Below are 16,560 nucleotides of genomic sequence, written 5' to 3'. Positions count from 1 at the left end.
CCCTACGCTCAGCTGGCAACCCAAACTATATCAGCATCTCCCGGGATGAGTCCTGGATCCTCAGGTGATTTCAATGGGCAGCTAAGGCCGAGAACCACTGCCCGGGTTTCTAATAGCACCTGGTGAGACCCAAACCAGTAACCCACCATCTCTTCCCAGAATATCAGACCTGTGCTTCCCACTGCCTTGTAGGTGCCTCTACCTATATGTTCCATGGGACCAACTTAGTAAGGACAAACCTTACTTAGCCCCATAGCCCCTATCACACACCACAGTTCTAGAATACACAGTTCAGCCATACCCCGAGGACCTAACATAGAAATTGGAAACACCCGGACTCCTCCGTCCTTGGTCCACTGTTGACAACGTGTTCTCCTCTTCGCCCACACCAGCCTGTCTCCTTGGGAAAATGCCATGGAATTTTGCATTATATTAATCAGCTTGTTTGAATATTCAAACAATGATTACATTGAGTGAATCAGATTTTCAGCAAAGTGTTCTCCCTGCCGCTTGCTTTGTATTTTCCCCGGCACAATGCCACCTCCCCTGACACCTGTACCTGGTCTGGGAAGCACGTCCTCACCTCCCCTCCCCTTCCTTCCAGGCACCATGAGCAGATGGTATCCATTTTCTCACACATTTCTGCCTTGGGACAGTGTTAAGCAGAGTAAAGCTCAAATCACTGGTAAAATATGGGAGCATTTTAGGTGATACAATGACAAATAATTTTCAATTTAATGATCATGATTTAATAACTATGTGAAGATGTTTTAGAAAAAAATATTGCTAACTACATCCAACGTGTCATTTTGGAATGCTATAAAGTTCCCTTTTGAAATGAATGTACTTTTTAATAGACTTTTTCAAAGTAAATAAACAGTGGTAAAGGTCGGGTAAAAAGAACAGAGGTGGTTTTAATTGACTTATCACTAGGAACACTGGCTCCTTGGACTTGATAAGCCTTCACCTGCCTTTTCCGAAGTTCTTGCCTCTTTCCTCCAGGACTTTTTGAACTAATTGTACTGTGGACTGTCTGTGTTTCCTCGGCCTCCTCTCAAGATGCTGAGCACTTGGATGACACTGATTGTGCCAGCCCCGTCTCAGAAACCCTGCCAGCAAGAACGTTCCACCCCAACATGAGCTGTGTCACAGGCACTGAAACAGACACCACCCAGGACAGGTGGCACAATCCTATCCTCCAGAGAGAAAAGGGCTGACCTGAAGGAAGAGGAAACTGCAAGAGAGAAGTCGGATAAAACACTCTCCTCCCTCACCACTCTCCAGAAATTCCATAGCGCAGAGAAGCCTTGCTGACAGACAAGTGCATATACTGGCCCAAAGTCGTGTTCTCCAGTCAAAGGTAGGAGACTATCCTCCTTTAATACCTAATACCTGCCAAACTTCCTGAATAATGCACACACTGCACAAAAAACTGAATGGCACCCTCACTAGTAATGCAAACGAGTTCTCTGGGGCCCTACATTCAAGTGGTTCCTAGTTACAGCTGTGTCTCATTTTAGGGAAAGATTTTGTTGTGGCTTTTAATCCCAGAACCAATGCTACATACAGACTGGGGAGTAAGAAATGGAGAAAACTGTAAGCATTGTTTAATTACAGAGGCTACTTAGTAATAAACTAGTCAGTTTCCTTCCTACTCTAAACTCATGATTTATAAAATTCAGTTCACTCAGAACTTTCCAGAAACACTCCTTTGGAATCTTTATCAAAATGAAAACTGTACATACCCTTTGGCCCAGCAGCTCCATTTGTAGGATTTGTCCTACAGATCTACTCACTCATGTGCCTGTGAACGTACCAAAATGTTCTGGTAATAGTAAAATGTTAGAAATCATCTAAACATCTATCATTAGGGAGCTGGTTAAAGAAACTTATTTGTACTCCATTCAATGGAGCACAATGTAATGCTAAAAATGAGTAGTTCTATATGTATCAATGTACAATAAGATCAAAAATATATTAAGACTGTGCAATATGCAAATATATGCAAAACAGTGCATATGGCATGCTCTAGAAAAATATATAAATATGTATTTTCTGGCACATGCATACATTTTATCTGAAAAAATCGCAAGACATGGTAAAATGTTGCCTCCAGGAGAAGCACTTGACATCAGAAGGCAAGAGAAATTGGAGGGACATTGGAATTCTTCTCCACCCTTTTGAACGATGTACCATTTATAGGTATTACCTACTTAAACTTTTTTTTAATTTTAGTTTTTATTTTTTTGAATTTACATCCGAATTAGTTAGCATATAGTGCAACAGTGATTTCAGGAGTAGATTCCTTAGTGCCCCTTACCCATTTAGCCCATCCCCCCTCCCACAACCCCTCCAGTGACCCTCAGTTTGTTCTCCATATTTATGAGTCTCTTCTGTTTTGTCCCCCTCCCTGTTTTTATATTGTTTTTGTTTCCCTTCCCTTATGTTCATCTGTTATGTCTCTTCAAGTCCTCACATGAGTGAAGTCCTATGATTTTTGTTTCTCTAATTTCACTTAGCTTAATACCCTCCAGTTCCATCCACGTAGTTGCAAATGGCAAGATTTCATTCTTTTGGATTGCCGAGTTATACTCCATTGTATATATATATACCATATCTTCTTTATCCATTCATCCATCGATGGACATTTGGGCTCTTTCCATACTTTGGCTATTGTGGATAGTGCTGCTATAAACATGGAGGTGCATGTGTCCCTTCAAAACAGCACACCTGTATCCCGTGGATAAATGCCTAGTAGTGCAATTGCTGGGTCATAGGGTAGTTCTATTTTTAGTTTTTTGAGGAACCTCCTTATCGTTTTCCAGAGTGGCTGCACCAGCTTGCATTCCCATTAGATAAACTTTTTTAAAAGAAACACAGATATGAATTAAAGTAAAAATGCCCTTTTAATTTTATTTGCTGAACTGATAATCATTGTCTACTCTTGTCCCACAAATGAAATAATGAGATACTCAGTGAGGGCTCAGTTTAGGTTTTAGCCCTATCTGCTTGACTGTCTCCATGGCACAGAAAATCCCTCAAGCTAACTCAATCTGCCTGGAAATCTATCTAAAGTCTCACAGAAGGAGCCAGTTCAGAGATTCAAAGTGTTCAAATTAGCCTAGAGTAAACATAAAAGCACATGTGACAGCAAGATCAGATGAGCTTTGAAATTTACCTGTGATGTCTTTACAACCATGTAAAATGGAGTTTATTTTGGCGTTTCTTTTGTGGCAGCAGCAGGAGTCAAAGTGCAGCTACTGGCTTGGCCCAGAGAAGCCAGCTGGTTAACAAGGTTTAGTCCAGAATTCCCAAGCTCCTAAAACCTTTGTCCATCTGGTAAAGAAAACACACACACACACACACACACACATACACACACCACTCTAACCTCAGGAATCTCCTCTTTCTAAATATAGCAGGCAACTGCCGGGTCTCCAAGCTCACCCGCTGAAGCATTCTGTGCCTTCCAACCAAGGTGAAATGAGCCAGATGTAAACACGCTGTGACAGCTTCTGGCCCACACTGCCAAGCTGTTTTCCCTAATATTTCCTCTATTTCTCCACTCTGGGTTTCTACACAAATGTGTAAATCCCTGTGACTCAAATTTGTAAACATTCCTCTGGCCACTAATGCTGTTTTTCTCACCCTAACAAATGTGATTTCCTTCTTGGTCTCTGAAATTTGAGGTTGGAATAGCCTATTAGATATGGGCAAAGCCCCACCCCGTCTCCCATTTTATCCCTAAGAACCTGGAGCTTAGAAAACACAATGGATGGGTCCAAAGCTAATTAGGACACAGCCAATTAATTGTAATCTCTGTCTCCCCACCCCCCCCCCACACACACACAAATACACACACACACAAATACACACACACCAGATTTTTTTTTCACAGGCTGTGGTTCTTTTAGAATTCATATCAGTGCCTAACAGAAAGGCCTGTTTTTTTTAAGGATGCTTCCAATTTAAGCAAAAGGTTAAGCTTCAGAAACATAATCTAACACACTCAAATGAGGAGACAAATACAAACTGACTATACACATGCAAAGGACCTAAACAATAGATGTCAAAGGGCTTATAAAACTTGGAGGTTGGCAACAATTCCATATTGAGGAAACTTCCAGGAATGTTCAAGGATCCTGGAAATCCTTTATCCCATGGAAATGTTAGAACGTACCCACAAAGGTACCTGTGCATATGATCCCTGCAGCACTTTCTCTAATAGTGAAAAACTTAGACAATCCAAATTATCTTTCAAGAGGAGACAAGGTAAATAAGCCATGGTGTATCCACATACAGAATTCTCTGCAGACATTAAAAAGAATATACTATGTACAGGTACTGACATGGAAGAGGTCTAAGTCATAGTATTAACCAGAAAAGCAAAACACAGAATAATTTATATAGTATAATCCCATTTATGGGGAAAAAAATACACATACAAAAAAGAAGAAAAAAAAGTGTATCAAACAGTTGACAGTTGTCAGGAAAGTGGGTTCTTTACATTTCCATATTCTTTGATGCTATTAAGACAATGTATTCGTGAACTCTCTGTGTAATTTTTTTCACCTTTGTACTATAAGATTAGGTCATTCATTCACATGGTTAACTTCCACCCCAAATTTAATCATCCCCAAGTCATCTTTACTTCAGAAAATAGCACCATCATTCACGTAACTGCTAAAGCCAGAACATTTCAATCATTCTTGACTTCACTGTTTAAGAACCTAAATCCTATCAAACAGCAAATCCTGTGGGCTCTACGCGATTCTTGCCCCACTGTATCTATTCTACACACGGTGGCCCCCAGGATCTCCCAAAAACACAAGTAGGATCACATCACAACCTCCCATGGGTTCCAGTTACACTTAGAATAAAACCCAAAATTCGTTTTGGGACTCAAGACAAGGCCTGGCTCCTGGACTCTCTCCCTGTTCATTTGCCATCATTGTTCTCCAACCACACTGGCCTCCCTGCGGGTCCTCAACACACCATGCACTTTCCCACCTTGTGACTTGTGCACCTGTTACTGCCACCCTAAAAGCCATTACTCTAGGTCTTGAAGGACATGTTAAGAGCGGAGCAGGACTCCATATTTGTTGAATAAAAGTCTTCCTTTGACAGCAAAAAATGTATCATTTGATATTCACTGGGTTATAATTTTAAAAATCAAAACTAAGGTCAGTCATAAATTTAAATCTGGGGGCACCTGGGTGGTTCAGTCGGTTAAGTCTCTGACTCTTAATCTCAGCTGAGGCCTTGATCTCAGGGTCATGAGTTTAAGCTCCACATTGGCTCCATACTGGGTGTGAAGACTACTTAAAAAAAGAAAAAAAAAAAAAATGAGGGGCACCTGAGTGGCTCAGTTGAGCATCTGCCTCTTGATTTTCACTCAAGTCATGATCCCAGTGTCACGGGATGAGACTCGCATTGAGCTGAGCCTAGTAGAACCTGGTTGAGATTCTCTCCCTCTGCTCCTCTTCCCCGTTCATGCACATCCTCTCTCTCTCTCTCTCTCTCTAAAATAACATTTTAAAAAATTGTTTAAAAAAAAAGAAAAAGAAAAAAGAAATTTAAATCTAGAAAAAGCACGTTGTTGGCTTCATATTGGTGTCTCTCCCTTGCGTAGCTTTTTAAAATGCAGCATCCTTGGGGTGCCTGGGTGCCTCAGTAGGTTAAGCGTCCGACTTCAGCTCAGGTCATGATCTCACGGTTTGTGAGTTCAAGCCCCATGTCGGGCTCTGTGCTGACAGCCTGAAGCCTGCTTCAGATTCAGTGCCTCCCTTTCTCTCTGCCCCTCCCTCCCCTGCTTGCACTCTCTCTCTCTCAAAACTAAACATTAAAAAAATCTTTTTAAATGCAATGGCCTTGATGAGATAACAAAATCACCTTCATGAGTCCCTTTCCCCAACAGCTCAGTGGTGATCCCTGTTCCTCCCTGACCCATTCTCATTTCATCAGTTCATGGGGTTTGTGATCATTAGCTTATATTGACCAGAATTAGGAAGTCCAGCCTGAGGCCTCTGCCCAGAAGGACGCTAACTAGCCTTATAAAAGCAGAAACCAGAAATTCAGCCTCCAAAGAACCACCATCCTAAGCCCTGGGATCCTGAAACTGATCACTCAAATGCATCTGAGGTTAAAGCAAATGGAAGCAAAAAGTCCCCAAATGAGGCTAAATGAAGAAAATATACTGAGCACTGTCCACTTAATCATCAAAAGTTTTATGGGACAAAATAAAGGGAAAAATCTAAGACATAAGACAGTGCCCAACAAAAAGATCTACATAGACATCTCAGCAAAGAAAATGCACCACTGGTCAATAAGCACATGGAAATACGCTCAACATCATTAGTCATCAGGGAAATGAAAATTAAAACCAGGATTAACCACTTCACACCCACTAGGAAGGCTGCAATCAGAAAGACAGACAATAACAAGTATTGGTGATAATGTAGACAAGCTGAAACCTTTGTACAAAGCCAATGGGAATTTAAAAGGATGTTTCTGCTGTGGAAAACACTTTGGCAGGTTTTTAAAAATTAAATATAAGTTTACCATACAACTTAGCAGTTCTGCTTTCAGATAAGAAATGAAATAAGAAATGAAAACATATGTCCACACAAAGACATGTACACAAATGTTCACTGCAAGCGTTTTTCATAAGAGCCAAAAATGAGAACCCAAATGTCTATCAAATGGTGAATGGATCAAGAAAATACGATTCACACATGGAATACTCTTCAACAATAAAAAGGAACAAACCAACACATGCCACAACACAGATTTATCTAAAAACACTATACTAACTGAAAGAAGCCGGACACAAAAGACTATATAATGTATGATTCAATTCAGCTTTTTCATAGACAACAAATCTATAAGGGGTAGAAAAAAGTAGATTAGCGGTTGTCTGAGGCTTGAGGTGAGACTAAAGAGTGCCAATTGGAGGTGAAAGAAATGTTCTAAAACTGGAATGGGGTGATGGTTGCATAATTCTTCAAACTAACTACAAATGAATTGTACACTTAAAACTGGTGAATTTTATACTTCAATAAAGCTCTTAAAACAACTCCCCAAAACATGCTGCCTTGAAACAAATGGCTACTTTAAAAGGAATAACCATAGGGGTGCCTGGTGGCTCAGTCAGTTAAACATCCGACATCGGCTCAGGTCATGATCTCGTGGTCTGTGAGTTCGAGCCCCCGCGTCGGGCTCTGTGTTGACAGCTCGGAACCTGGAGCCTGCTTCCGATTCTGTGTCTCCCCTTCTCTCTGGCCCTCCCCTGCTCGTGCTCTGTCTCTGTTTCTCAATAATAAATAAACATAAATATAATGTTCATGAGAGGCATTTGTAAACGGATAGGTCAATTCCTAACTTCTAGTGATCAATCCGTGGGGGGAAAAATGGAGAGGAGAAAAAAAAGTTTTTTTTATGATTTTAAAGGAGAAAGAATAGTCTTTCTTCATGATAGTTGTGGATAATCATAGCCCAACAAATAAGATATTCAGCCATAAAAACGAATGAAATTCGGACACATGCTACAACATGGATGAACCCTGAAGATATTAAGCTAAGAGAAATAAACCAGGCACAAATGGTCAAGTTACAGTATTATTCCACTAATATGAAGTACTCAGAGTTGTCAACCTCATGAAAAAAAAGCAGAACAGACGTTACCAGGTATTGGGGGAAGGGGAAAATGAGCAGTTAGTGTTTAATGGTTACAAAGTTTCAGTTTGGGAAAACAAAAAAATTCTGCAAAGTGATAGCACTAATAGTTACAACATTGAGAACGTACTTAATACCAATGAACTGTACACCTACAAAAGGTTAAAGTGGTAAATTTTGTGTTATGTTTCTTTTATCTCACACACACACACACACACACACACACACACGGAACAATACTCAACAAACTCAACAATAAGGAAACTAAACCCAATTTAAAAATGAGCAAAAGATCAGAAGAGACACCTCACCAAAGAAGATACACAGCTGGAAAATAAACATATGAAAAGATACACAACATCATGTCATTAAGGAAACATAGATTTAAAAAACAGTGAGACACCACTACATGCCTGTTATAATGACTAAATCCAAAGCACACTCTGCCTTGTCAGTAGGGAGCCTGATGCAGGGCTTGAACCCAGGAACCATGAGATCACGACCTGAGGTGAAGTGGGACGCTAAACCAACTGAGCCCCCCCAGGTGCCCCTGACAACGCCAAATTCTGATGAGGATGTAGAGCAACAAGAACGCTCATTCTTTACTCACAGGAAGGCAAAATGGCACCACACTTTGGAAAACAGTTGGGCAGTTTCTTACAAAACTGGAATACTCGATCCGCCAGTTGTGCTCCTTGATATTTACTCCAACGAGTTAAAGGCCTATGTCCACACATGAACCTTCAGACAAATGTTTGTATCAGCTTTATTCCTAACAGCCAAAACTGGGAAGCAACCAAGATGCCCTTCAACAAATAAGTGGATACATTCATATGGTACATCCAAAGGAGTATTTGCCAGTGATAAAAAGAAATGAGGTATTAAGCCACAAAAAGACATGAAGGAATCTTAAATGCATATTGCTAAATGAAAGAAGTCAATCTGAAAGGCTAACCACCCTATGATTCCAGCCGCCAGCATATAACACTCTGGAAAAGGCAAAACTAGGGAAATAGTAAAAGAGAACAGTCACTGCCAAGAACAGGGGCACAGGAATGAATAAGTGGAGCACGGGGTATTTTTAGGGCAGTGAAACTATTCTGCATGATACTGCAATGGCCAATACAAGTTATTTAACATTTGTCAAAACCCAGAGAATGTACAAGGCAAAGAATGAACCCTGATGTAAACTATGGATTTTAGTGAATAACCCTATCACCACACTAATGCAAGGTGTCAATGACAGGGGAAATTGAGAGGAATAGGTATGAAGGGCTGGTATGAGAACTCCCTATACTTTCCACTCAGCTTTTCTGTAAACTTAAAACTGCCCTAAAAATATTGTCTTATTAATCATAAAGTGAAGGGAAGAGACCTCAGACCTCTGCCAGTAGGTTGAGAACTACAGTTTAAATGCAATTTATTCAATCCAATAAAGATAACGGATTAAAGTAGAAGAATTTTTTTTTTTTTTTGAGAGAGAGAGAGAGAGCACATGTAAGCAGAGGTGGAGGAGAGGGAGAGAGAGAATTCCAAGCATGTTCCATGCCCACCGCAAAGTCCAACTCAGTCTCAGGACTATGAGATCATGACCTGAGCCAAAATCAAAAGTCAGGTGCTTAACCAACTGAGCCACCCAGGCGCCCCATAAGGAACTTTTAAGTTAATGTTACATAAAAACTACAAAATCTTGTTTGGACTTAATTTACTGTTGTTTATGTTTGTATGACTAATATTCCAAATGTCAGCATGACAAATTACCACCATTTATAAATAATTTGCAAATGCCTCTTTCTTCCCTTTAATTTGCAAGGTGCTAAAGCAAAGCAACGGAACTGGGAAAATGTTTTTGCTACTTAACTCCATACCCATTTGTCCTATTAGGATTTTGTAAGTAATATAATTCCTCCTGAACACAGCAGACTGGTAATGAACATCCTTTGGGAAGCCTTTCAAGAAGGCTCATCTCACTACTACAAAAAGCCTATGACAAATCCTAAAGAACTACAAAAGTGTGACATGATTTAAACCACCAACTCTTTAAAAAAAATAATGAATTCAAAAAGAAAAAAATAATAAAGCATGCAACACTTCATGTTGACTTTTTTCACTCTTGTTTAAATGAGCATTGAGAATAAACCATTTTTCTTATCAAATCAGACCCAGGAATAGGTTTCTGGCCTTCCTGTTTGATGCTTTATTATCCAGCTAAAAGAGAATCACTTCCAATTATAAAATAAATCATGTGATATATAGCACATTGACTACTGTTCATAGTAGCATAGAGTATGTTTGTAAGTTGCTAAGAAAGTACATCTAAAAGTTCTCATCACACACAAAAAATTCTATAACTGTATGGTGACAGATGTTAACTAGATTTATTGTGGTGATCCTGCACAACATACACAAATACAGAATCCTGTTGTACACCTGAAACTAATACAAAGTTATATATCAATTATAGCACGATTTAAATTTTTTTCATTAAAAAATAAATTAATGTGGGGCGCCTGGGTGGCTCAGTCAGTTAGATGTCCGACGTTGGCTCAGGTCATGATCTCGCAGTTCGTGAGTTCGAGCCCCACATCGGGCTCTGTGCTGACAGCTCAGAGCCTGGAGCCTGCTTTGAATTCTATGTCTCCCTCTCTCTCTCTGCCCCTCCCCTGCTCATACTCTGTTTCTCTCTCTCTCAAAAATAAACATTAAAAAAATGTTTAAAATAATAAAGTAAATTAATACTATAAAAGTATACATTTTTTTAAAAAATTATTTTTAAAAAGAATCACTGATAACCACTCATTGATACCAAAGATAAACTCTAGCGCTTTATAAAGGCAAGAGACAGCCAGACTCCCATCATTTCCCTTCTAGCCTATAATGGTTCTTTAATCCTATGATGGAAACACAAAACTTCAAAGCACAATACAAAATATTAGCTATTCATTGCTACCCAGGTTTCAGAGTCTGAAAAAACAACAGACACAATACTTTCACTTAATCTAGCACCTGCCATATGCTTCTCCTTTCTAGGGTCTAGATCTATGAAGAATTTGCATCTTTAGTACTAATATGGTTACTGAAGACACTCAAGGGTCATGTTCAAGAGAGTCCACTGCCTGCAGTCCATTGCCAGGTTCAAAACCTGGTTGTATAGGGGCGCCTGGGTGGCGCAGCCGGTTAAGCGTCCGACTTCAGCCAGGTCACGATCTCGCGGTCCGTGAGTTCGAGCCCCGAGTCAGGCTCTGGGCTGATGGCTCGGAGCCTGGAGCCTGTTTCCGATTCTGTGTCTCCCTCTCTCTCTGCCCCTCCCCCGTTCATGCTCTGTCTCTCTCTGTCCCAAAAATAAATAAAAAACGTTGAAAAAAAAATTTAAAAAATAAATAAATTAATTAATAAATTAAAAACCTGGTTGTATAACTTACTAGCTATGTAACCTTAGACAAGTTACCCCAAGTCTAAAATACAGAAAAATAAGAATATTCACTCACAGAATGGTGGTAAGGACTAATGACACTAATGTGGACACAGCATAGGGCCAGGCACTTGGTAAATGCTCAAGAAACAAAAACACATCATCCCAAAAGTTTTCATAAATACTACAGACTCAACTACAGAAATATACATTTACTTCATTTTGTTAAGAAGAAAGAAAGAAAGAAAGAAAGAAAGAAAGAAAGAAAGAAAGGTCACCCAGCAGGTTAAGACCCCAGAGTAAGGCTTTATGGAGTATCACACATACTGCCCCAACTTGACTGAAAGTTCACAGAAGGAACGGGCTAGATTCCTAGTTTTATTCTGGTCTCCTCTGTATCCATCACAGTACCAGGAACTAGAACTAATCCATTCCCCACTCATGAGTTTGAAACCCAAAGGCGCACACGTGGGTTCCTCCCAGCCCTGGGAAACAGTTCCATCTTTGGAATATGACCTCTACTTAAATGCCCCTGAAGAAGAATAGCAGATAGACTCCAAGTTCCCCCACCTGAAAGTCCAATGAAAAACTCTGTTCCTAAAGTTGGTCACTACCACCTAGGAGGAAACTATTAAAATTGCACATGTGATGTTCAGAATAGACAAATCTATAAAGACTGAAAATACTTTAGTGGTTGACAGGGGCTGGGGACAGGGGTAGCAGGGAGCTGGGAGAAAATGGGGAACAATGGTTAATGGGAATGAGATTTCTTTGTGGGGATGACTGCACAATTCTGTGAATGTAGTAAAAACCAGTGAACTGGATTCTGTAAGTGGGTGAACTATACAGTAAGGTAAATTATACCTTTAAAAAGTTGATACCTTAACATCTGAATTTTTGCCCCACCCCTCCCATCTTAGATTATCAGAACAAGGGTATTCATTCTATCTCATTAAGCAGAAGCCAAATTTATAGCACTAAGTCCACACAACCCAACTCTCAAGATGGAAAGACACAGTTCCTGAAAACCCACATCACTACTTAAAACCAATAGCCGAATTCACTCTCATTTCTATGAAACCACGTTTGGTTTGCCACTGGGTCCATGACACCCACTATGAAGTCCAATGCATTCTGCAAGCTTTTCCTGCAAGACAAGAGAGAGAGGCAGCCAGCCCAGCCACTGAGGGGAGATGTTAAGCTAGCCGGAAGGTTGAAAATTTAAGTTACCAGAATGTTATTAGGAACAGAAAGTATGTTGGGAGGCTTACTACTATTTTTTTTTTAACTTGTGGAACTTTTTTGGCATAACCACAACATTATGCAAAGAGGATTGCCAGGACTCTTCCCACTGTAACCAGTGGTTAACACATACACAACTGTGTAAGTTATCAACAAGTGGCATTAAGAAGGCATATTGCTTAACTCCCTGCACCCAAACCAAAAAATGTCCCTCTGCTCTTAGTAACATTTGCTCTGAGTCTTGACAACCCCGAATGCTGGAAGATGATTACAGCCACCAACAAGTGAGCAGTGCTATGCACCGGGCTCTAAGCTAAGTGCTTTCTTTATAAGCACTGAATCATGTGATCTCACAACACTAGAAGGTCAAGGTGGCTACTGCACAGGAGGAGCTCATTCAGGCTCAGTGACTTGCCCAAAGTCAACCAGTAAGTGAGTGGGTTAAGATTCAAACCTAGGAAATCCTAAAACTTAATTCTGCAACTTCATTTCCAGCTACTATGGACTCTACAGAAAGAAAGAAAGCCTTGAACATACAAATTCCTCCCAACTGAGACACTGATTCATCAGGGTAAGAAAAGAGTCCTGAACACAGGAGCGCCCACAGGAAAGACCTAGACAAATAGGTGAGATCTAGGTCCTTTAGGTGAAAATAGGTCCTTTTTCAGGACAGAAAAAGCGGACTGTCACCAAGGTAGGTCCCAAATTATTTTATTGCTTATCTTCTATGTATCCAGATCAGAGGCTTGGACTCCAGGGAAAAACTTCAAGGGGGTTATTTGTTTATCAGATTCTCAAGGGGATTCAAAAGACAACAGACCTAGACAACAGTTCTGCTTGGGGGTTAAGTTAAGCACAGGCAACTTTGGAATCAGACAACTTGGGTTCAAATACATTCAAATGCTGTGTCACCTTGAGCAGGTGACCGACCTCTCTGACCTTCAGTTTCTTCAAAAATAAAATGTTAAGTAGTAACAACAATGATCTAGCTGAACTTTAGCAATCCCAAGAGGCCCGTTTTATTGCCTCAGGTTAACACACAAAAGAAATCTAAACCCAGAGTTCTGTGAATACTAATTATAAAATAAAACCATAAAATTTTATAGTTGGAAGAGACTATAAATCATCTAAACTAGTGTTATTTATATAATTGTCTATTTTTTTCTGTGTAATTAGTTTTAAAAATACCGGCTTTACATTTTCAGTAGTAAGAAGGATGAACAGAAGAAAAATAATACACAAACACTATGACAGTAATATACACTGTATAAGCTCCTAATGATAATGGAATGCCTCAAATCTGGGAAACAGTGATCAACTCCACCCTTTCCACTTAAGAGGTCACATGACCTATTCAACTAATAGTAGCAGTTGAAGAGTATAGTTAAGTACAGCTGGATATACAGGGATTAGAACATTTAGTTCCTCGCTAGTCTTTCTCCCAAGATACAGGTCTGCTCTATTCCATTAGACAACTTAAATAACTGCATTATTCCCTCCTACCCAAAGAATTCTGACCCCTGCCAAAGAAATAGTAGCAGGCAAATAAACTGCCAGTCACACAAATGCACCCTACTCATACTCAAGGCAGACATACAAATGCAATTCCAAATACTCGCAGGCTTGGTCTAGGAGATCCATTCTGGGTGAGCAGGATGGGGAAGGATTAAGAGCTCTGTATTAGCAGGAACTCCAACTCTGGCTCAGACCATGCAGGGGTTCAAAACTAGGTCCCACTGATAACAGCTGTGTGGCACTGGACTAAAGATTCACCAAGCTTGTTTTCTCATTTGTAAAATAAGTAACAGACAATTCACTGGCGAGGAATCAGTCTCCGTAGCCACAGGGCAGCAAAATATTCACTGCTACATAGTCAGGGTCCAGGGCAGTAACCAGCACACTGCAGGCACTGTGTATATTTACTGAAATAAGCAGATGCCCAATTAAAGCCATTACTACCTACCTCTACATCTTTAGAAGCATCAGGGTCACAAAATGACATCTCAGGCACTTGACTTCTGTAAGTCTCCTTTAAAGAGGCCTGGGAACAATTCTCACAGGTGGGACCCCACTCTGCCAATGCAACCTTTCTTAGCTGAAAGACCTCACCTATTAAGATACCCATCACACAGAGAGGAAAAGAAAAGCCAAAGACAGTTCAGTTCCACTATCTTCCTTCGTGTCATTCCCGGTTCTCAAAACTAAAAGATAAACCCAACTATTTTTAAATGGGTAGAACTGTGAAGGCACCAAAAAGGACTGCCCAATCCAAGAAGCCCATCCCTAGAACGCTCTCATTTGGCCAGGAGAAACTCTGGCTCTGCAAAAGTCAAGGGACAATCACACACAGAATGCAAATTTCAGTGCTCCCCTACCAAAAGGAAATAAGCAAAAATAGTTTTACGAAAGGTTCCAGAATCTTTCAGGACGAGTTTAAACCTCTCCTTTCTGAGTGAAGACGTTGGACATGTCCTTCAAAATCCTGGAGTTTTCAAGGATAATGGGAGAGGTAGAAAGGAGAGCGAGGGAGCGGGAGAGGGAGACAGTCAGGATATGCTCGTTCTATTTTTAAACCCTCGCCCACAGTTTAGAGTAAAGGAACACTCTGATGCTGTACTCCCACCCCTGTCACCTTCTGCTAAACACAAGAATCCGAACCTGCACACGTACACGGCCCTGGATTACTGGCTGCCAACACTCCCCAGAACCGTGAGCTAAGCAGCCCTTCCACCCAGACCTTCTCTGGCACCGCCTGTGCCTTTCGGAGAAACGGGCGGCCCGGAGACAGCGAAGCAATCACCAGCCGCCTTCTCCTGAGGGGAGGCAGCGCCCCCTTGGCAGGGCACGTTCCAGTTCCCTGGCTGGGTACCCAGGGGTGAGCAAGAGTTCCCCCACGGGAGCCGCAGTGGTGGACGCGATGGGGTTTCCCGACGGGGTGCGGCGCGCCGGGCACTGGCGTCCCACTCCCGGGACACCTGTGTGCCGCGCACACCCGGCCGCGGTGCCCCGCGAGCACCACTCGCCCTCGGTCACCTCCCGGCCATCCCAGAAAGCCAACGGCTGGGCGGCGGGTCTCCTTCCTCATCGACTCGCCCATCTTACGTCCCCGTCTCGCCCCACTGCAAACACCTACACCCGTCCCTCAGTGACCCCCGGGGCGGAACGGCAGCCGGCGCGCGGGTGCCCAGGGCCGAGAGCCGCCCGACGGCCCTCCCGCCTCAGGGCCGCGTCCCCGCCGGACTCGGGACACTCACTCTTAAGCGCGCTGATGAGTGACTTCCCGTCCTTGATGAGCTCCTTGATGAATTTGTTGGTCTTGTCCAGCTCCGCTTCGTGTGACTTGAGCGTCTCTCTGAAGTGCGGGCTGTCGAGGCAGCAGTCGCTGAATTCGAGCGCGGGGAGCCCCATAGTGGCCGAGTCGCCCAGCCGGGGGGCGCGCCTCCCCCGGCGCCCCGGAGGCCCGCAGCCCCAAGCACGCGCGCGGCGGGACCCCGGCCGGGACCCCCGACGCCCGCCGGCTCCACAGGTGTGGCGCCGGCTCGCCCTCCGCGCGGTGTCCGCCGGCACGCAAGACTCCTGACCTGCGCGGGGACCCGGCGGAGGGGCGGCTGCTCCCGCGGCGCGCAACGGTGTGGTGGGCGGGCAGGAAGCGCAGCGGCGGACCCGCGGCGGTGCCGGGAAAGGAGAAGCAGGCGAGCGAGTGCGGCCGCCGCCTCCCCGCCTCCTTCGCCAGTTCGCTCTCCAGCAGCCTCGAGCGCCCTCTCACAGCAGCCTCGGCCGCCCCACCGGCGTCCGGGCCGCTCGAACCTGCTAGCGATGACCTAATCTCAGCCGGACCAATCAACGTGCCCGTCTCAGCCCGACCCCCCTGCCTCCCGGGGACACCCGGCCATTCCGCGGCCTTGACCCAATCAGCGGGGCCTGGAGGCGGGGCCTCGGGCGGGGGGCGGGGCCCACGCCACCGCCTAGGTCCGCAACACAAGCTCCGCCTTCTCCCGCCGGGGCTGTGTTGCAGCCCCGGAGCCCAAGGGGTGATTGCTGCGGTGCACGGGCCCTTGCCACTCCTGATCGTGGCGACTTGCCGCGGCCAGGGTCCGAAGCCGAGGTGGTGCGTCTGCTGGTCTGAGAACCGAGGATCCTAAATGGGCGGAGCATGAAAAAACTGGGAATTGGGGCTGCAGTTCCATTCAGCCCGCCCTGCACGGCTGAGCAATTGAGCTTTCACTTAGAAC

At 43.2% G+C, this 16,560-nt stretch overlaps 1 protein-coding gene and 1 long non-coding RNA gene across 5 annotated transcripts in view; both read right to left on the bottom strand.

Annotated features, from left to right (window-relative positions):
• ARHGAP26 (Rho GTPase activating protein 26) overlaps positions 1-16,114 on the bottom strand; it is a 424,192-nt gene extending 408,078 nt beyond the window's left edge. For 3 of the 4 annotated variants that reach the window (XM_049649398.1, XM_049649400.1, XM_049649401.1), the window contains exon 1: positions 15,583-16,112. In XM_049649398.1, coding sequence (XP_049505355.1) covers positions 15,583-15,736 — 154 coding nt within the window. In that variant the 5' untranslated portion in view covers positions 15,737-16,112. Of the gene's footprint in view, positions 1-15,582 lie in introns of all 4 variants that reach the window. The other variant, XM_049649399.1, reaches the window with a different exon arrangement.
• Positions 7,874-15,576, bottom strand: LOC125935603 (uncharacterized). The gene is made up of 2 exons (XR_007461715.1): positions 11,080-15,576; positions 7,874-10,816 (listed from the first exon to the last, which is right to left on the bottom strand). It is a non-coding gene; the product is annotated as an uncharacterized LOC125935603 (long non-coding RNA).
• Positions 16,115-16,560: the final 446 nt, after the last annotated feature.

The sequence above is a fragment of the Panthera uncia genome, assembly GCF_023721935.1.
Source record: "Panthera uncia isolate 11264 chromosome A1 unlocalized genomic scaffold, Puncia_PCG_1.0 HiC_scaffold_17, whole genome shotgun sequence".
In the NCBI taxonomy this organism is placed as follows: Eukaryota; Metazoa; Chordata; class Mammalia; order Carnivora; family Felidae; genus Panthera; species Panthera uncia.
Note: the sequence above shows the minus strand (reverse complement) of the source record. Positions and strands in the feature narration are given on the sequence as shown.